This window comes from Micromesistius poutassou (assembly GCF_964030765.1).
Source record: "Micromesistius poutassou genome assembly, chromosome: 15".
NCBI classification, from domain to species: Eukaryota; Metazoa; Chordata; class Actinopteri; order Gadiformes; family Gadidae; genus Micromesistius; species Micromesistius poutassou.
In genome coordinates, this window is record NC_140285.1 from 1257541 (window position 1) to 1281967 (window position 24427).

Below are 24427 nucleotides of genomic sequence, written 5' to 3' on the forward strand. Positions count from 1 at the left end.
AGGGTGAGGGGAGGGTGATGGGAGGGTGATGGGAGGGTGGTGGGAGGGTGAGGGGAGGGTGAGGGGAGGGTGATGGTGCACCACAACTACAGGTGAGAGGGTGAGGGGAGGGTGACGGGAGGGTGAGGGGAGGTGGTGCTGGTGGGGGCGGGTCTTGTGTCGCTGGGTGTTGTTATATTTAATGTTTGCATTTAGTCGTTATTATCATTATTACTTGTTGAGCAGGAAAAAATGCTTTTTTATCCAAATCGACGCGTGTGAGGGAAGAAATTATAAGCGAGGCCTGACCCAGTTTCTGAGAAAGGAAGTGGAACAGATGGATTGGGGATGTTAGTTTGTATTATTATGCTGCATAATGGTCCCAGCTCACCATCGTGCGTTGCGTTCTGTATTCTGGAGGAATAGTGCCAGGCCTGGCAGGTTTTAATCGTTTTATTATTGAAGCTGAGTCATCGAATCATTTGGTGCACAATGGTGCGTTTAATATTGCAAGCAGCAATCAACCAATCACACTGGAGCCACACATGAAGAAACAAATCCATGCGTACGACGGTATCGTAAGACGATTAGATACAAACGTCCACCATACATCATGATAATATATCTATGAATATAATATACCATACATCATCAATCAATATATTTATGAATATCATTTACCATACTTCATTGTAATATGTGTGTAAATGTCCTACCATATGTTATTATAATCTGTGTGTGTGATATATGAAAGCCCCTCCAGTGGGGACCACTGATAGATGCGCTGCCTGGTACAGGGTTAGTGGTACACAATGGCCTTGTGTATATAAATGCACCTGACCAGGGTTCTAATATGCGGGAACAAGGACACTCCACGGACGCATTCTGAACTGAATTCTGAAGGACGCGTTCAATCGCTCCGTCTCAGAAGGCAGCCTGATAGGATTTGACACGCTCACCTGCATCTCTAAGCGTGCTCACCTGCATCTCTAAGCGTGCTCACCTGCATCCGTAAGTGTTCTCACCTGCATCTCTAAGCATGCTCACCTGGAGCCGTAAGCGTGCTGCGATGGTAGAGCGTTGTTTGGCCCCCCTGGTGTTGAGGTGCAGGCTAGTCGGGTGGTGAGTGGTGAGTGGTGAGGGGGTTTGGCTCCGGCTGTACGGTGCTGGCTGTGATCCACGACGTCCGTCCTCTCCTCGTTAACGTTGCTGAGCCCATCAGACCCCTGCCAGCTGACGTTGGTGTGGATTAAAATATTCAGCATCAACGACTAAACGAGTAAATAGCGTTAAGATTAAATAGCATTAGGAGCAGCTTCGCGAGATGTGAAGAGCCGTGACGGGAACGCTTTACTTTGCTGACTAACGAGAGACACCATGGGATGTTTGTGCCTTTTTCAGGGGCATGAGCCCGGCGGAGGCCGAGATGAACTTCCTGGAGAACGCCAAGAAGCTGTCCATGTACGGCGTCGACCTCCACCACGCCAAGGTGCGGCGATGCGGCCGGTCAACACCCTGTGTTCTTAGCCAGTAGCAGGAGTCCGTGTCCGTCGTTCATGCTGTCCATTTCCATTTTTTATCACACTCACCGTCTCAAAGAGCTTCACAGGCCCCGGTTACGACACCCTCCTCACCCTAGCACCCTAAGGAGCGAGGAAAAGGTCCTGTCATCTTCAAGGAGGAACCTTTGGGAAGACTTGCAGTACGGGATCCCCTCCTTCCGGGGATGTTAGGAGGGCGTCAGGTCCCCTAACGGACAGACGCTAGCCTAATTAGCAGAAGAAATTCAAACTAAATATCAAACTGTGTGTATTTTAGGATTCTGATTAAAAAAAAAGTGAGATTCTGATCTAGTGATGGGGATTACTAATTAGCATAAGATACAAATACTAACATGGCCAAGCAGCGGCGCTCATCCCGGCACAGATCTGAAGTACACATCTGAGGTGCTGGAGCGCGCTCGGCGTCTGTTCTGACCCGTGTTCTTGATGTTCAAAAAAGGACTCGGAGGGCATCGACATCATGCTGGGCGTCAGTGCCAACGGCCTGCTCATCTACCGGGACCGCCTCCGCATCAACCGCTTCGCCTGGCCCAAGATCCTGAAGATCTCCTACAAGCGCAGCAACTTCTACATCAAGATCCGCCCGGGAGAGGTGAGAGCGGCGGTGCGACGCGCCCGTTTGGCGGCCTCGCCGCTACCGTCTACCCCGGCCTCGTTTCGTATCCGTAGCTTTAGTCTGAAAGGTCGGCGACGCGATTTCATAACAGTCCAAGCCTTCTGACAGTCGGCCCAAACACAAACAAAGGTAACAAGACGGTATGATCATGGCCCAGCCCCCCTCTTTTTATATCTGCTCATACCGTCGTCAAAGTTTAACTATTCGGCTGGTGGCATAAGCCAGCGATCGACTTATTAAAGTTAATTTCCTGTCGAGTTTGACGTATCTTTAGCGACGGCTGAGGGAGCCGGGCTGACAGCCAGGTAGGTTTCCATTGTTAACCAGAAGAATAATCGTCAGTTACTGTGTTCAGCCAGACAAAGAGATCTGCCGTACCGTCGCCGCCGTCTCGAAAGCGTGAAAGATATGTCCTTATCACAGGAGCGCCCCCGACCGGCTCCCGCTCTCCCGGGATGAAGCGGTTTGATATCGCTGCCGTATTTCTAGCCTTCATCTCCCGCCATTAACAGTGGGCACAGCTCGCGGGGAGCGTGCTATACTGCCAACGCCATGTTAATATCAAATATTAAGGCAGGTCTGTTAACCAGAGAGGCCTATTAGGCTCAGGCTGTGACAAAGACAAATGGGGCAGGAAAGAAAAAGGAAGGACTGAAGGATCAATAGAAATGCGGGAGGGAAAGAGAAAAGGGATGAAAGGGAGCGAAGGAGAAAGAACGAACAAGAAAGGAACCGATTGTCGCTGGTTTCATATCAGCCCATTGATTACGGAGCTGTATGGGATCGTTGGATTTATGATGCGGTGAATGCTGATATATATCGCAGTTCAATGGGACTCAGCCAGGGATGGAGAGCTTAACGAAGTGTAGCGCAAAAAACATCAACGTGAACGTGAACACTATTTTTCGGTGCAAACCCGATTCACATCCAACTGCGTGTGCACTCTCAACTCTCACCCCCTCCTCCCCCAACCCCCCCCGACCCATCCTGCACTCCCTCACCTCCACCTCCCCCCCCCACCTCCCCCCGCCCCCCCCATTCTAACTCATCGCCCCCTTGTCCCACCACCTCCGCTTCTTTCCTCCACCACCCCCCTCACCACCACCCCCCCCCACACCCTCACCCCCCCCTCACGCAGTACGAACAGTTTGAGAGCACCATAGGCTTCAAGCTGCCGCACCACAGGGCCTCCAAGCGCCTGTGGAAGGTCTGCATTGAGAACCACACCTTCTTCAGGTAGGACATGGGACCGCTCAGGAGACAGACGGACACACACACACGCACGCACACACATGCACACACATGCACACATGCACATGCTCGCACACACACACACACACACACGCCGACGTGCGCACACACACCTTGCATGCTTCACTGCACAGTGACGTCTTGGCACAGCGACCTTGCGGAGACAGTGATTATACGAGGCTCACGCGAGGGGAATGCTAATGTCGCCTTGTCCCCCTCACCGAGCGGTTTCTGGTTTCCGAGTGTCACTACCGGGTGGTGCTTCCCACCTATTATGGGATGTAAGCAACCCAACTGCCCCCCCCCCCCCCCACCCACCCACCCCCGACGGGGGACAATAAAGTCATCTACTGCTACTGACTACAGATACAACTCCCAGGCAGGATTAGGTTAAGTCTGTCTTGAGCGTCCTCTCTGACACGGCCCCCCCCCCCCCCCCCTAACCCTTTCCTGACGCAGGCTGGTGTCCCCCGAGCCGCCGCCGAAGGGCTTCCTGGTGATCGGCTCAAAGTTCCGGTACAGCGGCCGCACCCAGGCCCAGACGCGGCAGGCCAGCGCGCTCATCGACCGGCCCGCGCCGCAGTTCGACCGCTCCGTCAGCAAGAGGTACCAGCTGCCCCGCGGCCTGGACGGAGGTGAGTCGGTCGGTGGGGCGGGGGGGGGGGCGCGGGGGGGGGGTCGACTCCCAGAGGGTTGGGGGTTTGGATCCCTGAATGGTTGTGGACGTCCGTAAGCTCTCCATCCCCGTACGTGCTCCTTTTAAAGCGGGGTTTTAACCGTGGGATGAAAGCGTCTGCAAGGTGAAAATGTATATTTTTGTTTCTAAGTAGTAGTCCTAAGTCCCAGAACGTTTTTTTTTTTCCAGTACTTTTAGAAATAGACACGTTTCTCCTGACTGCTATGATTAAAATTGCATTTTTATTTATGGATGACGCCACATCTCACTCTGAATATGACTTAACAGATCATTTGATGTGCAGAACGCGGCACCAAAGGCACTTCTGAGTGGTTTGGGATCAAAGCGGGCGCACACAGAATCAGTCAGTCAGCTCAAGTCAACATGCGTCCAATATGCAGATCTGTCTATATCATGTATTTAATAGCTTTATTTAACATTCCACTGGGATATTTCTGGAGCAATGTGCATCTTAATATTCCCATCCATACTGCATCATACATCATCCATCATACATACTGCACTTTGGGAAATGAACCATATAAAAGTACTTAATTTAATTTAATGGGGCTACAATATTGTATAATCATATTATAAAACTTTATTGTCCATCAATAGTAACACAACAGTCAATGACGGGGCTCATGTTGATAAACATCACAATAATAAAAGTGCAATATGGATGAATAATATATGTTTAGCTAAGGATGCTAATAACAATGGCACAGAAGTTACTTATGTTATCGTAAAACAATGGATTCTGATTGGAGAGTTAAAAGCCGCGCCCTTGACCATCCCCTCTCCAGAGGTCATAAAGCAGCTAATGACGTAGTGTAAATACATGCGTCAGGAATCTTTTAAAATAGCCTTCCAGGTGGTTCCTCTAACCTTCTCTTTCTCCTCCTCCTCCTCCTCTTTCTCCATCTCCTCCTCTCCCACCTCCTCTCTCTCCTCTTCCTCTTCCTCCTCTTTCTCCTCTTTCTCCTCCTCCTCCTCTTCTTCCTCTTTCTCCTTCTCGTTCTCCGCCTCCTCCTCTTTCTCTTTCTACTTCTCCTCCACCTCCTCCTCCTCATTCTCCTTCTCTTTCTCCTCTCCCTCTTCCTCCTCCTCTCCTCCTCCTCTCCTCCTCGCCTCTTCCTCCCCCCCCTCTCTCTTCTCCTCCTCTTTCTCCTCCTCATCCTCCTCCTCTTCTTCCTCTTTCTCCTTCTCGTTCTCCGCCTCCTCCTCTTTCTCTTTCTACTTCTCCTCCACCTCCTCCTCCTCATTCTCCTTCTCTTTCTCCTCTCCCTCTTCCTCCTCCTCTCCTCCTCCTCTCCTCCTCCTCCTCTCCCCCCCCCCCTCTCTCTTCTCCTCCTCTTCCTCCTCCTCCTGCTCCTCCTCCTCTTCTTCCTCTTCCTCCTCCTCTCCTCCTCCTCTCCTCCTCCTCCTCTTCCTCCCCCCCCCCTCTCTCTTCTCCTCCTCCTGCTCCTCCTCCTGCTCCTCCTCCTGCTCCTCAGCCTCAGCTCTGGGGGACAGCCTGGACCAGCTGTCCCAGCGGAGCTCCAGTGACCGGACCCAGTTCATGTCCCGAGAGGACCTGGACCAGGAGGGCAGTCTGGACCTGGACCAGGACCAGTACCACTACCAGGACCAGCAGGACAAGTACGGGGACCAGGAGGCAGCAGTAACCCCTACCAGACCAGGGCCTGGAGTCCCCTGGGGACCTGGACGGCGGTCCACAGGCCAACCGGTCCCTGGAGTACAAGGTACAGGACAGGGAGGCCGAGGAGAAGACGTCCCACGACGGGGCTTTCGTTTGGATGGGTCGCTGTCTACGCGTTCAATCGCTCTGAACACGTTCAAATCATTCGCGCTGAACACATTCAGTCGCTCTGAACACATTCAGTCACTCTGAACACATTCAATCAATCGCTCTGAACACATTCAATCAATCGCTCTGAACACATTCAATCAATCGCTCTGAACAGAATCAATCAATCGCTCTGAACATGTTCCATCGCTCTGAACATATTCAATGTCTCTGAACGCGTTCAATGTCTCTGAACACGTCCAATGGCTCTGAACACGTCCAATGGCTCTGAGCTCACTCGATGCGTGACTGAAACATGAAGGGAACAGAGTGGCGGATAAAGTATTAATCTTGCATATTCCGCCTGAATAAAAGCCTGTACCTTCGTTGTAACGGCCCCTGGAGTAATGAACATACAGCATAGTGGAAACGATGTGACAGGCGCTGATGAAATATGAACTTTGGCGTCAGTCGTTCCACAAAATCATCAGACACAATGCATGACTGACCAGAAACCCTCTAAATCTTTAATCCATTTAAATCTTTAACTCTCTGGCCATCTCTATTAGTACCACCTGTACCACCCCCTCTCTCCTCCTTGCCTCTTGCCTCAAACTCCTCTCCTGTGCCAAACTCAAAGCCTCTCCTGACCTTTGACCCCCTAACTCCGACTGCGCCTCCTTCACCTCCTTAACGCCACAGTGTTTGGACTTCCTGTTTTCCTGTTTCTTTCTCGGGGGGGGGGGGGGGGTCCTCCCCTCTGCTCTCACGGGACCTCCTCTCCTCCAACACGCTTGACTAACAAACTAACCTCCCTGCTTCTCTCTCTCTCTTGTTCTTCTTGTTCTTCCCCCCCCCCCCCCCCTGCTCCCCGGGGGTTGGTAGGGGGTTGAGAGGCGAGCTCACCCGCAGACCAAAAGCCAGAGGTACTATACCCCCCCCACCCCCCCCCCCCCCCCCTCCCGTCTGGGGGACTCTACCCCACCCACCTGGGACGTCTGCGTGGAGCTGTCTCTGTGTGTGGGTCTTGGCTGTTGCTTGTTGTTGCATTCTGCTGCCTTGTTGTGTGTGTGTGTGTGTGCGTGTGTGTGTGCGGGTGGTTTGTGTGTGTGTGTGTGCGTCTATGTTTGTTTTTGTGCTTCTGTGTGTGTGTGTGTGAGTGTTTGCACAGCATGGTCTGCGACTTTCGTTTTTCACGAGGATTAGTTTCATATTTTTCTCGTCCGAGGAGAAACAGCCCATTCGGTACGCTCCGCGGTGTGAAGCAACAGAGAGCCAAACTCGGTCAATCCCCGTGTGAAACAGGAGCAAACTTCACCACCTTTCAACTAACGGCCCGTCAGGGAAACTTTCACAAAATTGGACAAACTGCTAGTAAATACATAAACACTTAACAGCGTTTAAAAGACGTTTTTCCGAGCAAGATCAAAGTAGGATACTTGCGGGAGTTCGACTGCTAGGAAAACAGTTACTTCTAAGTGGGTCCCTCCCTACGCGCTCTGCTTTGTCCTTTGTGGACCTTGTTATCCCGGGTATTAAGCAGACCCTGCTGAAGCACTGTGGGGAAAGATGTAAAATCCATAGACGCTAGCCCCGATTACCAGTTCCCTGGGTCCATCAGCCCCCTAATTGATCTGGTAAATATAAATATGGCATGAGCAGTTTATCGCAAATCACACTCCCCTCGGATGAATATTTATGAAGCCGTTGGTATCTTCATGATGTTGTTACTTTGGATTCATTTACCAGCGTCCACGCATCTGCCTTGAGGAGATGAGACGTTGCTATAGTCAAAGACCAGAAGAATCTCTTTCTCCAAACAGTCCTGCTCACTTATGTCCACTTGAACGCCGGCTCCAATACCTGGCAGGCTGAGGGAGGTGTCATTCGAGATGTATTTTAAACCATTGAGTTATTTCTGTTTACAGTCCCATTGTCCTTTTCAGTGTTGTTCGTCTGTCTGTCCATCTTGGCCACGTTGTATTTCTGACTCACCTGCAGCATGTTGACCTCTTTGTCTCTGCACGCCTCTACTACCTCTCTCCCCCTCCCCTGTTATACATCCTGTCCTTCCAACACCACCACCACTATCACCACCACCACCACCACTATCACCACCACCACCACCACTACCTCCACCACCACCGCCCTCACCACCACCACCACCACCTCCCCCACCGCCATCACCACCACCACCTCCCCCATCACCTCCACCACCACCTCCACCATCTCCACCACCATCACCTCCACTATCACCTCCACCACCACCACCTCCACCACCACCACCTCCCCCACCACCTCCACCATCACCTCCACCACCACCTCCACCATCTCCACCACCATCACCTCCACTATCACCTCCACCACCACCTCCACCTCCACCACCACCTCCCCCACCACCTCCCCCACCACCACCTCCCCCACCACCCCCTCCACCACCCTCAGCACCACCTCCCCCACCGCCATCACCACCACCACTATCACCTCCACCACCGCCATCACCACCACCACCTCCCCCATCACCTCCACCACCACCTCCACCATCTCCACCACCATCACCTCCACTATCACCTCCACTATCACCTCCACCACCACCACCACCACCACCACCTCCACCTCCACCATCACCTCCACTATCACCTCCACCACCACCACCACCTCCACCATCACCTCCACCATCACCTCCACTATCACCTCCACCACCACCACTATCACCACCACCACCACCACTACCTCCACCACCACCGCCCTCACCACCACCACCACCGCCCTCACCACCACCACCACCACCTCCCCCACCGCCATCACCACCACCACCTCCCCCATCACCTCCACCACCTCCACCACCACCACCACCACCTCATCCACAAACTGAATCATCTCATCAAGAATCTGGCCTCCACACGGTCCAGACAGGAGGTACTAATTGTCCCAGCTCTCTTTCTCTCTCTGTGTCTCTCTGTCTGTCTGTCTCTCTCTCTGTCTCTCTCTATTTCTCCCTCTCCCTCTCCCAACACCTTGTCCTGTTATGTAATTCTGTTACATGGTCCCTCATGATTTAGACTTTCAGTATTGATGACAGACAAAAAAAAACGTGAGCCTCACCCGTGCGTTTATTTTTAGATGAGACATTGTGCCACAGTCGAACATTCTGGCTCACATCGTTCCCGCTGAACTCACATGTCGCCTGTCATATCACCTCATACGTCTGCTATCGTAACTCAAGGTCTGATATACACAAACGTCCAATCACAAACGGTTTCAGACCACAAGATTATCATTCCAAACAGCAAAGTCTTCCCAAGGCGGTGATAGGCTCGTCCCGGGAAGTGTTGAATAATGAAATCAAACGTTTTAGTTATCAATCCGGCGTGCCGTCGCACCACTTACAGATAAACCCCTCGACGATAAACAATCAAAGCAATCATCAAAATCGGAGCGGTCAGCAGTGGATTAGCATGCTGTCAGTGTGACTAACGGGTCGGGGACGCCCCACTGCACCCTGGGGAACGACACCCCCCCCCCCCACGCCTGAGTCAGTGCAGCGAACCTTCCTGCAGTCCCTTCCTGTCTGGGGGGGGGGGGGGGGGTTCTGAATGTGAGTGTGGATGAGGAACAATGCAGAGCGCAGTGGGTTTGATTGTAATCAGGTCTGCGTGTGAGACCTGTCGTTCTCCGGTTCTTTATGCCCCCCCTCACGTGCCTCACGTGCCTCTCTGCGGTGTAAAGCCATTGGTTGTTTTCTGCGCCGCGATTGCATGAACCAGATCCAGGGGTTTTGTCCTTGAGATGTTTTTTTTCACCAAAATTCTTGTCCTCCATTGGACACGGATCTCAGGATGAGATCCGCCCACTCCCTCCCGCTCTCCCTCCCGCTCTCGACGTCGCGTTTCACTACAAAGCGGGAGATTGAGCTGCCAACAAGCCCTTCTGGCTCTTCAGCCGGGGGTACTCTCCTCCCTGGCAGAGCCCGGGGACAGAAATCAATGCGCAATGCGCTTGTTCAATTCGATTCAAATCAAATTCAATAAAATGTTATTTGTAAAGCCCTTAATCCCAGGTACGGTCTCACAGGGCTGTCGGTTCAGTTCAGTCCATGGAAGCGAAAAACATCAAAGCGCCTGAATGACAAGAGTCCGCCTTAGCATTACAACCAAGAAGGTGTTTCTTTAGGTGGCCCCTTCGTGTCCCCCTTGGAGGGGGGGGGGGGGGGGGCGCCGTGGTAGTGCGTGGGAGTCCGCTCTCCTCACTGAGCGTCCTGTGGTGTCGTCTGTTGTTCTTGTCCTCCTCCATCGCGCGTGGACGGCAGCAGTTCCTGGACAAGCCGGAGGACGTGCTGCAGAAGCACCAGGCCAGCATCAACGAGCTGAAGAGGGCCCTGCGGCAGCCCAACAGCAAGCTGAGCCAGCGGGAGAAGCGGCTGTCCTCCACCACCCCGCCCGGAGGCACGCCCGAGAGGAAGCAGGTGAGCTTCGGGGGGGGGGGGGGGGGGGGGGGGGGTCGTCTGCGTCGTGCTTCACCGGTGTTTAGCGTCGCAGCGTTGACGCCTTTTTCCTTTCCCCTCCCCGTCTTTCAGCCTCAAGCTGTTGTTTTTCGATTGTGTGGGAGTGTGTGTTTGACCGGTCAAAATGGAGAGTCGATAATACATAAAGCATGCAACGCGAATCCTCGAAAAAAGGGACGTCGATGCACTCGCTGAGTGGACGCACAAAGGGTTTACTCAGACTGACGCAGGTTCCTGCGCACCTGGATCGAGCCTTGAAGCCAGAGGGGATAAAACGCAGAGCAGGGTTATAAAACATAGAGAAACAGCGCGCCAAAGTATGGCTCATCAAACGGAAAGGGTAAAACATATACATAGCCTAACGCAACTGTCTACTCTATGTCAACATAGGCCACTGATGATGCCACAATGGCTGACACGCAGGATGTGTATGAGGCGCCAGTGGAAGTGTGTTCAAAGGGCGGCCAGAGTAACGCAAACGATGCGCCGCGGCGTAAAGACGCGGCGGTGCACGGCGAGATCTTTGCACCGGCGTCCCGGAGCGACACGCAGCCCGCGGACGCTCAGGGCGGGAAAACGGACGACACCGTCGTCAGTTGGGACTCTCTGCGCACCAGAGGCGACGGCTCCTCGTCCTCGGACGCTGAGAAGGAACCGGTCTGCTCCGGCGTGGAAGGAACGGATCGCGACGACGGCGGCGGCGGCGGCGGCGGCGGCGGCGGCGGCGGCCGCTCGCACAGAGCCTCGCGCGCAAAGAACGGCGCTCGAGAGCAGAACGGCTACGGTTCGCCGGCTGCCGAGGAGCGAGAGAACGGCGAGTTCCAGCGGTGCTACTTCCAGTACGACGCCCGCCGGGAGACGCCGGGGGTCTTTGATGCCTCGGCCCCGCCCGGGTCGCCCCTTGTTGGCGGAGAGCGCTGGATCCAAGCGGAGAGCGGAGAGCGGCGCGAGCCCGGGAAGACGTCCCCGGAGCCCGGCCCCGGGAGGGCGAAGGAACGCGGCGAATCCGGGAGCTCGGAGCCGGGGGGCACGAGGAAGATCCCGCTCAAGCCGCAGCGCTCCAAGAAGTATCTGAACCGAGGGGACCCCCAGACGCGGGACCCCCAGACGCGGATCGGCAAGGCGGACTCCCTGACCCGGGACCCCCAGACGCGGGACCCCCAGACGTGGGACCCCCAGACGCGGGACCCCCAGATGCGGATCGGCAAGGCGGACCCCCAGACGTGGGACCCCCAGACGCGGGACCCCCAGACGTGGGACCCCCTGACGCGGGACCTCCAGACGCGGCCCGCCCCGGCGGACCCCCAGGCGGACGCGTTGGACCTCGGCCCGTTCGGGGAGCCGCTGGTGTGGCGGTCGGCGCAGGCGCCTTGTGAACCCGCCGGGCACGGGGACGGCGTCGGGGCGCCGCGCCGCCGGCCGGAGGTCGTCAAGCCGACCAGGCGCTCGGCCAAGCGCCGCGACGAAACGACGCCGGCGGCAACGACGGCCGCGCCCGCGCAGCCGGAACCCCGCCGCCATCCGACGCCTCGCGCGGCGAAGGCGGCGACCTCGCCACAGCCGCCGCGCGGCCGGGGACGTGGCACGGACGGGGCGGCGGCGGCGGCGGCGGCGGGGGGGTCGACGGGTCAGAACGCGGGCGGGGCCCCGGGCTCGTGGTTCCAGGAGCCGGAGGTGCACCTGTTCTGTGGGCCGGCGGCGGCGGCGGCTGCGGCGGCTGCGGCGGCGGCGGTGGTGGCGCCCCCTCTGAGCCTCCCGCTGAAGAACCAGTGGTCCCGGGACACGGGCGGCCCCGGCCGGCCCAACAGCGTGGAGGGAGGCCCCGCCCACCTCGTCGGCCACGCCCACGTGGTCGGCCACGCCCACCGCATCCCCGGCCAAGACCCCGGCAAGAGGAAGCAAGCGGTAAAACCAAACTAAACCACCTCACCACCCCGCCCCCCCCCCTCCACCCCCCACCCGGCTCCTAGGCTGCTTATCAAACCACCGGATATGAACGCACTGCATGCGCTTGAGGCCATGGCGCAGGAAACCTCGTTATTTTTCACCATTTCAAATGACCAACATGTATCTCTATAGACCCACACCATTCTGCATCTCCGTGGCTTTGTATGACAGGGTGAGAAACACACACACACACACTATCCCACTCTCCTTGCATCGCTCCATTGAACTACCTCGTCCATGATATGGCCATGGGAGCGTACCACTCTCCCCTCTCTCCTTCCTCCCTGCAAAGCCTCACATCTGCCTGGTTTCTCCAGAGCCCTGGTAGCCTTTAAGCATAGTCCTCATTGCTTAAGCTTCGGGCGTCTCTCCTACCCCTCCCCTCTGAGAACAAGTGTACTCTAACATCAAACAACAGGAATAGCATCAAACAAGCCGCCTACCAATCGGTGCCAGGTGATGCAAGAGTTGCCGTAGTGTGTATGTCAATTTCCATCACCCTGGCTCAATTTCAACCAATCCCGAGAGTTGAGATATAAACTGTGTTTCCCCAGAGGTGATGCTGTTGCTGGTGTTTGATGTTGGTGTAGGCTTTCTCCTTTAACGTGTCACGTTAACACCTTTTCCTTTGTACTCAAGCCTGTTTTCCTCACAGACCCAAGGTGATGCAATGAGTAGCGTTTTCTGACCGACGTTTCTCTGGGAGTGTTTTACTTAGGAAATGTAAATCCACTGGAAGGACATTTGAATCCAAATGTTCAACCCTGCCTCCTCGCATCCGGTAGAAAGGCACATGAGCTAATATAGTTCAGTACTTACAGTATGTATTCATATGCTGTCCTCGTGAATATGAATACGGTTGGCTCTGAGTTTGTCTTGTTGAATCTATTTACCCTCCCAGTGCATGGCCTAACCATTGCACTTGCAGTCATCTTTCTTTTTGAAATATGTCAGCCTTGAAAATGCATACTATGTGCATGCCACCGATAATAGCTTTTTCTGGTACCAATTTGGCAACTTGTCATTAAAGGGAAAATGACAGCTGTGCAATTAAGTCAGCCAGTGAAAAGACATGATTACCTTAAAAGCTCAAAGGACAATACCTGGGCATCAATTGTCGTCACCGACTCGTCTGGCTTCACTCAAACATCCCTTACTAATACTACTTACTAATATAATTTGTCAACATTACAGATTCTGCGTGAAAGCGTTTAGCCTGTGAGGACCTGCCTCAAATGTCAACATAGAGATATATATATAAAGCCTTTTGGTCTTCGTGATAAGAGTGTTTGGCATATCTTCATAATTAACTGCCGATTCACTGTTACCTTGATGAAAAGACCCAGATGCTACATTGCCATTGTTTACATTGGTGGCGGGTGCATGCTAGCTAAACGCTCTCCGGCAGAATCGCCACAAGGCAGCCATTTTGTAATTTTGACCATTATATTGGCCATAAGCCAGGAGCATTGGTGACCATGGTTTGAGCACCCAGACCAGTATTGTCCTTTGGAGATTTTCTTGTTTTCATTTTAGCTAGACAATTATACAAATAGACACTACTATTTGTTGAGTTGGAAATGATAGTAAACATTAATCTTTGTTTGGACTTCCTGGACAGTCTGCTGAATAGAAAGTAAACCTTATGTTGAAGTATCGCTGTTCACGCTCTGTTACCCTGTGTGTGTGTGTGTGTGTGTGTGTGTGTGTGTGTGTGTGTGTGTGTGTGTGTATGTGTGTGTGTGTGCGTGAGTGTGTCCGCACTATGTGTGCGTGTGTGTGTGTGTGTGTGTGTGTGAGCGTGTCCGCACTAAGTGCGTGTATACGCGCGCGCGTGTGTGTGTGTGTGTGTGCGTGTGAGCGTGTCCACACTGTGTGTGTGTGTGTGTGTGTGTGTATTCATCGCTCAACTTGTTCTTCCTCTGCAGGAGACGCCTCCCACCCCTTCCATCCAGGAGGAGCCGTTCAAGGAGACCTCAGTGAGTCAGCACTCGGCTCGCATCCCCCCCGGCTCTCTGGCGCTGGTTACCTCCAATCACATCGCCCTCCTCCACGGATACACAGCCCGTATCCATCCACACCGGCAAACGCACAGATTAGATTCTCCTCGACAGACGTATCCTCTCCCTCAACGAGGAGGAGGGAAAAACACCATCAGTACACTGAGACGACTCTCGGGGTCGGTCTTTGTGCGGTTCGCTGAGATTGCGAAAAACAATGATGTATTTCCTCCTCCGCCAAACCCTTTATTCAATCCTAAACTCCTCGGTGAAATCAATGTTCTCTTGGAACCCGGGCTGGTGTTGAAGTAGTGTCCTCCCACAGCCATCCACGTACCTTTTTATTGAACGTTCGATTCAATGTGTGTAGCCCTTACTCACAGGTGCAGTCTCAAAGGGCTGAGCAGGGCGTATGTGTATGACCCCTTCCCCTGACCCTAGCCCCCCAGAGGGGAGAGAAAACTCCCTTAATGAGCTTGGAAGAAATCTTGAGTAGCTACGCAGAGTGGGGGGGTCCCTCCTTCCAGGGATGGTTAGGAGGGCAATGGGGGCCATAATTGACATTCATGGTAATACTATCAAACATTTTAAAGGGGTGATATTATGCCACCAGTTGTGAGTGTGGTCAGCCAGTACAAGCCGTTTAGATAATCTGCCCGTTCCCTGTGCCTTAGTGACATCACGGGTGGCCGTGTCCACCTAGATGTACGCTGGATAGATCAGTCTACCAGCCTACCCAGTGGACTGTGGCAAACGTTGCTCGACGACCTATCCTACATCCAGGTTGACACGCCCACTTGTGATGTCACTAAAACACAGGGAAAAGGACGATTTTCAAACGGCTTGTAATGGCTGATCACACTCACACCTGGTGGCGTGATATCACTGTAAACCTGTCACCTGTAAATCATTTAGTTCGGAGAAAAAGAAATAAAGGTTGTCTAAGGTGATGGATCTCTATATGAACATCACTCTCCTCCTCTCCTCTCTCCTCCTCCTCTCTCCTCCTCCCCTCTCCTCTCTCCTCCTCTCCTCTCTCCTCCTCCTCTCTCCTCCTCTCCTCTATCCTCCTCTTCTCTCCTCCTCCTCTCCCCTCCTCCCCCTCTCCTCTCTCCTCTCTCCTCTCTCCTCCTCTCCACCTCTCCTCCTCCCCTCTCCTCCTCTCTCCTCTCCTCCCCCTCTCCTCTCTCCTCTCTCCTCCTCTCCACCTCTCCTCCTCCCCTCTCCTCTCTCCTCCTCTCCACCTCTCCTCCTCCCCTCCCCTCCTCTCTCCTCTCCTCCCCTTCTCCTTTCTCCTCCTCTCCCCCTCCTCCCCTCCTCCCCCTCTCCTCCCCCCCCACCCCCCTCCTCCTCCCCCCCCCAGCGGGAGCCATGGGAGCGACGGCTGGGCTCGGCCTCGGAGGAGGACGCCGACCAGGAGTCGCTCTACCTGAAGGAGACGCACCTGGGCATCGAGCGCAAGTGCTCCAGCATCACAGTGAGCTCCACCTCCTCGCTGGAGGCGGAGGTGGACTTCACCGTGCTCATGGACCTGCACAGCGGCATGGAGGAGTTCTCCCGCGGCATGACGGAGCTGGGCGAGCGGGACCTGTCCCCCGACGGCGGGCTGCGCATGGGCATCGACCTCTTCCAGCACCAGCAGCAGTACCAGCAGCAGCTGCAGCACCACCCGCCGCCGCCGCCGCAGCAGCAGCACCATCAGCACCACCACCATCAGCAGCCAACCCCAACCCAGCACCCAGCACAGGAGTCTGTTGCCCCGGGTACCGTCTCCGGCAGCAGCCCCCCGGCAGCCAAGCACCCCCCCGCCCCGACTCCGCAGATGCGACCAGATGTCAAGCGACACGATGGACAGGTAGCGTGTGCAGTGGGGTTGGGACCCTGATGTGTCTCCTGGGTGTGTCGTGGCTTTGGGGGTCCGCCGGGTGATTTGTTTTGATGAAGTGAGGGGGAGGGTGGGGGGGGGGGGGGGGTGGGTGGGCGTCTTGCGTCTCCGCAGACCTTCGTTATTTTTCGGTATGTCTGGGTTTCTGTGCGCACGGCCTCGGTGTGCGTTCCCTCGGGGGTCCTCCTGGCGGCCATCTGCCGTTCGCTGGAAGGCTGCGATGATTAAAGTCACAAAATGTCGTTCCTGAAGTGGTCCCGGGATGCTCTGGCGTCCTTCAGGCCGTGATCGGGGGAGCGAGGGGGTTAAGGAAACGGACGGATGGAGGAGGAATAGGTTCTGTTCCTTCTTTCTCGAGATCTCGCATTTTAAATTTCTTGTGCCAGATAAGTGGATCTCTGCAGTACTGTTGCCAGGATACCTGCACAATTAGTGGTCTTTTTGATGTAATTTATGTATAAAACAAAGGGGGTGCGGTGCGGTGGTGCTGTTGCGTGTCTCTGGCTCTTTGATTGATTTGCACGTCTTGTATCCTCCCTCGTTCCCTTCCTTCCTTCGTCTCCCCTCAGCCCGTCGTCCCCAAGAAGCCAAAGAGGTCGGTGCCCGTGTCGTCGTCGTCGTCGATGGACAGGGACAGGGACCAATCGCACAGAGACAGCGCTGTGGGTCGTGGCCCCGCCCCCCCCACACCGCTTAGCAGGGAAGTCAGCGATGTCATGGCTCCGCCCACCATGAGGAGGACGGACGTGCGGACCGAGACGCAGCCCAACGGCTCCGAGGTCACCACCACCATCGTCGAGTTCACGGATCAGGTGAGCGAAGCGTTTCGCGGGGAAAAATACCGCACGCTTGTTTCTAAAAAAAGTCAATCGTTAGGTGGTTCAGGATGGTGTTGAATTCTGGGCTCAAACCCCCCGACACCACTGTGTACCGCCCTGCTTCCTGGAGCAGGAGGTTCTAGCCCCTACCTGCTCCTTGAAGAACCCGGGTGTGAAGGGAGCTGCTGGCTAAGATGAAAGTGTGTGTTTCAGGATCACGCTCTCTGCGGCATCGGAGACGTTCCCTATTCTACAAGAGAGAGTGTCTCCCCTGTGAGTACACACACACGCACACACGCTCGGCGCACACGCACTGGCACAGGCGCAAACACATGCAAACGCACACATACACATACACATTCAAATACACCTACACACACACACACACACACACACACACACACACACACATATACACACACATATACACACACATAAACATACACATACATACTACAAACATGCGTTTGTAGTAGTGTCCTTGTGTGTGTGTCCTGGGGATTTTCATCAGTAGGATAAAAATCTGAGAGAGAGAGAGAGAGAGAGAGAGAGAGAGAGAGAGAGAGAGAGAGAGAGAGAGAGAGAGAGAGAGAGAGAGATCTTCTTTAATGTGTGTCTGGCCTAGATTTTGGCCTAGACGTCATCATAGCATCACACAAAAGAAATAGAAATATTCTATAATGTTCAGTAGAAACACTGTTCATCTGTGACCATTAGCATAAACCAAATCTATTTTCATCTGACACCCCGTACATGAGCTCCTCTCTGCAAACCAAACCATAGCGTCGTGTCTGCCTGACTCTGTCATTATCTCTCATGCTAACCTGCTAACGGCTACCCCCCCCCCCCCCCCCCCCCCCCCGTGGCGTGCAGGTGCACATGGGCAGTCTGGGGAGGGAGTCATCAGGCTCCCCCATCCTGTTCGCCGAGAACGTCACCTCCGCCACCACTCAGGTTACCAAGGTACGCACCCACCCCCCCCCACCCCCCACCCCTCCCCCCCCCACCCCCCCTCCGCTGACACACTGAAGCCGTCCTCCGCGGGCTCACTGACCCAGCGACAACACCGCTCCTCTCAGCGCTGAAGACGTGTGTGTGTGTGTGTGTGTGTGCGTCTGTGTGCGTGTGCGCACGTGTGTCTGTGTCTGTGCGTGTGTCTGTGCGGGTGTGCGTGCGTGCGCGTGTTTGTGTGTGTCTGTGTGCGTGCGCGCACGTGTGCCTGTGTCTGTGTCTGTGCGTGTGTGCGCGTGTGTGCGCACGTGTGTATATGTGTGCGCACGTGTGTCTGTGCGTGTGTGTGTGTGCGTGTGCGCGTGTGCGTGTGTCCTTCCAGACGGTGAAGGGCGGCTACTCAGAGACGCGGATCGAGAAGCGGATTATCATCACGGGAGACGATGACGTGGACCAGGAGCAGGTGGGCCTGGCTGTTGTGTTGTTATGGTTGCGTTGTTGTTGTTATTGTAGCTTCTACTTTAGGCTGCTTGGGATGCCAACTGCATGTTGTTGTTGTTGTTGTTGTTGTTGTTGTTGTTGTTGTTTGTTTGACCCCAGTTCCACTATCCCGTGGTGTCCGCCCCTCTCGTGTCGCAGGCCTTGGCGATCGCGATCCAAGAAGCCAAGCAGCAGCATCCCGACATGCTGGTCACCAAGGCGATCGTTGTCAGGGAAACTGAGTCTTCCAGTGACACAGAGAAACACAGAATGTCTAAGGTAAGAACGCTGTGTTTTTTACATTGGGGCACGGGTCCGCACTACCTCACGTTGGCACGTGTTGACATGCTCTGATTCCCCTTCTCTCCTCTACGTTTCTCTTCTGCAGTGTTGATTTCCGCAGGCGAGGGCGCCCTCCACAGGATCAGAAGTGTTAGTGCAGCCGCAACCTGAAATTACCATCTGTCCGTCCTGTGGTGGTTTTAATGGACACACACGCGCACACACACACACACACACACACACACACACACACACACACACACACACACACACACACACACACACACACTTGGCCATGTGTGGCAGGACTAGTGTTGATTAGTAATTTATATTAACATGTAAACCACGACCATGTAACTTACTTTCAGTATTTTTTTGGGGGGGGGATTATTGTTATTTATATTCACTACTGCGCCTGAGAGATGATTGCATATTCTCAGAAGAGTGGTTGAGCAGATGTACTTCACTTGAGATAATTATACTACAGTCTATAATTGGCTGACAATATGACACTAGAACCGCTAACATCTGGAAATACTTTGTGGATGATGGCTAAATGATAGTTAAACAGCCGACCAAGCTGTCTTCTACGATTACCCTCTTAAGTGGGAAAATATATCACTGTTGATCTGTTGATATTTTAAATCAGGCAAAAATCAGGCAATGTCAGACATGTATGCATCACCCTTTTGGCAAGGTCATTAAGGGAATCACCCTCTTCTCATTCCTTAGACATTTGTATTTCTGAGGTACTGTACTACTGAAAAACTGGACTAAAATTAACTGGAATTTCTGCCTGCCTATGTGCGACAAAATGACTGAAACTTGTTGTGTGCGTCAATGTAACCTTCCTCACTTTGTAAATGAGTACTATGGTCGATTAGTGCTGTAGCATGTGTGTGGAAAAACAGGGTTAAGTCAGGGACAAACGGATTTCTATCCTTCGTTTTCATACTTGCTTAGACAGACACATGAACGAACCGGGTGTCATTCTCCGGGAGACTCGCTAGGGGGTGCTGCGAGCTGCGAGCCGCGAGCCCAAGTAAGAGTAGCCCTCTAGTGGCTAGCGCACATGGCAGAGTTTGGCGAAACACTGACCACAATGTTTTGATAAGAGCTTCATTTGTCCTGCATTGCTGTAGTAGAAGGCCATGAAGCAGTAAACACAGAAGAACAGCAGAGTTTCTATGTTAACAACTGGTAAGACTTGGGAGGGCGTTGTCTTCACGGACCCAATATGACGGCATATGTTATGTGTTCATGTCACGACAATACCATTTCTAAGCATGTCACTAATTTCAAACCTTATTTTTTAATGTTGTTTATTTCCTCCTCCTTTAGATATTGTTTAAGATGAGATTAATATATGAGGCCAATGTTTAGAAAGGAAGTATAGGCTCCAAATGACTGTACTCCAGTAGTGAAATTATAGTATTTAAAATATTTGCATGATAGTTACTTGTAGGTACTTGTAGACTCAATTTGAAACACTCTTGAACAAGAAGAGGTTAATAGCTTCCGCGACGATGTGATATTGGACGTTTCAAATGAAAGGACCGAAACTACTTTGAAACACAAACTTCCAAGTAGGCACATGGGGAAATTACACTTCCACAAAAGCTTGTAGCCCAAATGCGTTGTTTGTGCAGCTGAATCATAAGCATAATAGGGAGACAGAAAAGTAATTATGTTTTGCTATTCCCAATGCAGTCCTACTTTTATACCGCTCACTTTAGTTACTGCTTATTTCCATTCTTCTTTTCTGTTTTTGCATTATAATAAACGTCAGCCATTGGTTATTTTCACACTGATCGGGTTATACCAGGAAAAAAAAACAATGAACCTGTAGACCTGCACATTATCGGACATAGGTAATGCCGCTATAGAGTAATCACCACTTAACCTCTTATTTCTGCAATCTGCAAAACTCTTGTAAGGAATTGTAAGCCTGTGAGATGTTGTGCACTGTTTATACGACGAAGGAAGAGTAAAATTCCCGTTCTGGAAACACGTAGAGTGACAAGTGAGAGGGAAGTGTTTCAGTAACGGTTCCTGTTCCTCCCGTCTCCCGATACGTGAATGTTAGCAGAATGACATAGACTTTGTGATGTGCTGATAGTGGAGTACGAACACAGTTTTTTGTATGACCTACTTTATATAACACAAAAAAGGGAAACTATACCAAACTGACAAACGATCAGAAACTGACACAGCCAACGGCCACATTAATGTTTAGCAAAACAACCTTTTCTTCGCAAATTTCTGACTTCTTGCAGAATTCTATTGGGTGTGTTAGTTTAGAGTGGATGGGTCGACAGTGATAAAGAAATGCCTTTTTTTTCTTAGGTAAAGGTCAAAATAACGATGGTGTAGGCCTATGTAAACCGTCCAAACGTGTGGTGTGTTAACTAACTTCCATTGTCTGTCTCTGAACGGCAGACCTCTGTTTTATACTTTGGGTTCAGACCTGTGAAGGTGATTGGCTGATGCGTGTACCTAGATGAATGGGAGAATATAAAATATTAAAAGGTGTTATGTATTCTTGGGCTTGTAAATATGAAATGGTGCACTGTGAAAGCATGACCACATTTTTTGCCGATGGTATCGATGGCCACTAGGTGGAGCCAGATCTTTGCCGCCGTGAACCGGGCTGAAATATCTATTCGTCAAGGAAAAAAAAAAACGACCACAAAAATAGAAGTACGTCAACCTCGGTTTGAAATGGATCGAACAGCACCTCAAGAAAAAGTTACCATTTCTCCTGATGATGGCAAAAAATATATACCACTGGACCACGATGCACCACGGTCCACCGACGGCAGAGCAACCGCTCTGATTGGTCGAGTGCGGGCAGACCTTTTGAACATTGCTGATGTGTACAGCCCTTCCTCCCCGCCCATATTTGCTTGTTGCTGTGTGTTTGCTGTACAGTGTACTCGCGTTCCTCCTCTGACGCCGTGATGAACCGGGGAGCAGGAGAAGAGGTGTGTGTCTGTGTGACTATAAGGTTAACGGTTTGGGTGCTGTGTTCATATTTAAAGAGAAAAAAAAAAAGTATGTGTTGTTGTTCCTTACATTGACTGAGCAATGCAGTATTTTTTTCTTCCTTTTTTTTAACCATTAAAAAACAATTCCCAATGGACTCATGCGTACTGGTGTTGTTTTAGTGAATGGGCAGTTGGCTGTTCTGTTGAAGCAGTTCATGTACATTAATTAATGTCTCAACATATTCTCATTTTCTTAGGGACTCTTTCCTCCTTGAATGGTTCAGTTCTGCTCCATTTCCCTAGACATTTACCCCTAATCAAATCAAAATGAACAAACATAAAAAACAAAGAAAACGTTTCAAAGTCGTAACTAGATTCCAGATTTCAGTGCTCTGAATCACCATCCCATATATAGCTTGGAATATCTTCCCTTTGAAAAGCCCCCTCCGCCCCCCCCCCCCCCCCCAAAAAACGCAATTAAGCAGAAAATGACATTGTATTTATTAAAAGCAGGTTGAATCATCCAAACATCCTTAAGCAATAGAGGGACTCATGCCAAACCACTGTTGACAGTCAGACACCACTCCCTACGTTCGTATTGAAGCGATGTTCGAAAAGAAACGGGTCACCACTGTTCACGGCCACAGACCACAAAGCAATCATGAAAAGACAAATAGGAAAACACAAGGCGCGTCCATTCTGAGACGAAAAGCCCAAAGTTGTTGACGTGAAACAGAATGGACCGGAACTGAACAATAATTTAAACGACAGGCGAGGGGGGGCGGAGGGGGGGGGGGTGTTGGCGAGGGGGGCTTATCCATAAAACACTGAGGGCGAGGGGAGCAAAGGGGGAACAAATAAATAGATATCTCACTTGAATTACAAGGAAAAAGAATCATAAAGACTTAAGGCTTATTTGGGACCTGAGGATTTCATACAAACATTAGACCAATGAAAGTGTGTGTTGTGTGTGTGTGTCTTATGATTCAGTGTATGTGTGTGTATAAGATTGTGTGTGTGTGTCTTATGATTCAGTGTATGTGTGTTTATATGATTGTGTGTGTATAAGATTGTGTGTGTGTCTTATGATTCAGTGTATGTGTGTTTATGATTGTGTGTGTGGGTGTTTATATGATTGTGTGTGTGCTGATTGTGTCTGTATATATGATTGTGTGTGTGTGTGTGTGTGTGTGTGTGTGTGTGTGTGTATGATTGCGCGTTCGTGTGTGTGTGTATGCTTGTGTGTTTATATGATTGAGTGTGTGTGTGTGTGTTTACTATTGTGTATGTGTGTGTGTGTGTGTGTGTGTTGGTCAGGGTACGACGGGGGGCCGGGGGTCCGGGGGGGGTGGGGGGGGGGGTTGATGAACACAAACAAACTGCCGCTCTACAATGGAAGCCAATGTGGGGGTGCTGCCGCGCCGCGGTGGGGAACCCAGCGCCCCGTCGGGGCGGAGCTGACTCCGCCAGCCGCTCCACCCTCGGCTCCCGCCAGCGTCGCGCTCATCCCTAGAGTTCCGTAGCAAAAGTTTGTCACTTTCTTTCTGATTCTTCTTTTCTCGTCTTCCTCCTCCTCCTCCTCCTCCTCCTCCTCATCCTCGTCTGGTACGCGACGCGGGGGCGTCACGTAGAGGAGCAGGATCCAGCCCCCCGGAATACAAAGGCCCCTCGGAGGAACGCTCCCGCTGTCATCCACTGACGGGATCCTCCGGCGGGGATCAGCCCGCACCGGGGAGGGGCTCCTCTCTCCTCCAGAGAGCTGAGCCCGTAAGACCCGCCGCTCGCTCTGAAGGGGAAACTTTGGGAACAGCGTCAGGTTTTCATTCCTCTCGCGCATAAGTTCGCTCGAAGGGAAAGATACACAACACCCACCCCCCCCCCCCCCCCCCACACACACACACACCCCCCAGCTCCGAACCAGAACCCGGTCAGACGCGTTGCGGGAGCGGAGGAGGCCTTAAGTGCTTAACGTCTTCATATGGCGTGTCATTATTTCTCCGCCGCACGCACTCGCGCGCGCTTTTCCACGCGTCGGCGCTCGTCACTTCAGCCGCTGAGGAACGCACGTAAGCCGATTCCTGGGGGCTGATATCAACCGCGACCGCGAGGAATAAACCTTTTTATCTTTTTTTTTTTTTTTTTTCTTCAGCTTCCCTCTTTTGAGAATATCCACTAGTGTCAAGGTACAGTTGAGAGGAGAGGGGGTGGGGTGGGGTGGGGGGGGGTGGGGTGGGTGGGGGGGGGGGAGGGAGGGAGGGGGGGAGAAGAAACGCTTCAGAGACGCCGCAGTCAAGGCGGTGTCTCGGTGCGTCGATGAAAGCAGCTTCAACAAAAAGAGAGCGACGCCACCTCCGCTATCTCCCTCTCAGTGTTTTTTTTCTTTTTATATAAAGGTTATGGGAACAGAATGAAAGGCAGAGAGAGACATCTCCTCAAAGTGTGCCATGTAAAGGGAGGAGAGGGGGGGGGAGAGGGGAGGGAGGCGGCGGGGGAAGGGGGGGGGGGGGAGAAGGGCCGAGGGGAGGGGGGCGGGTGGGTGGAGGTGAGGGTGAAGGTGGGCACCACCTCTCTCTCACGGGCTCCTCCAGGGGTGTGGAGACGGTTGTCATAGCGCTGTCCTGGCTGTGAGGAGGAGGAGGAGGAGGAGGCCGGAGACGGTAACCAGGGGCGATGCGGAGGGCAGACAGGCCGTTCCCATGG

General features: G+C 52.8%; 1 protein-coding gene across 1 annotated transcript in view; it reads left to right on the top strand.

The window, feature by feature from the left end:
* The window catches only part of LOC311359687 (band 4.1-like protein 1), a gene marked incomplete at both ends in the record, with an annotated part of 44377 nt that extends 25525 nt beyond the window's left edge, over positions 1 to 18852 (top strand). Inside the window, 16 exon segments of the mRNA XM_084479744.1 lie at positions 1381 to 1468; positions 1981 to 2133; positions 3296 to 3393; positions 3868 to 4043; positions 5581 to 5749; positions 5751 to 5829; positions 10183 to 10338; positions 14253 to 14303; positions 15688 to 15968; positions 16068 to 16179; positions 16779 to 17021; positions 17241 to 17300; positions 17901 to 17990; positions 18361 to 18441; positions 18618 to 18737; positions 18847 to 18852. Coding sequence (XP_084335870.1) covers positions 1381 to 1468; positions 1981 to 2133; positions 3296 to 3393; positions 3868 to 4043; positions 5581 to 5749; positions 5751 to 5829; positions 10183 to 10338; positions 14253 to 14303; positions 15688 to 15968; positions 16068 to 16179; positions 16779 to 17021; positions 17241 to 17300; positions 17901 to 17990; positions 18361 to 18441; positions 18618 to 18737; positions 18847 to 18852 — 1963 coding nt within the window.
* Positions 18853 to 24427: the final 5575 nt, after the last annotated feature.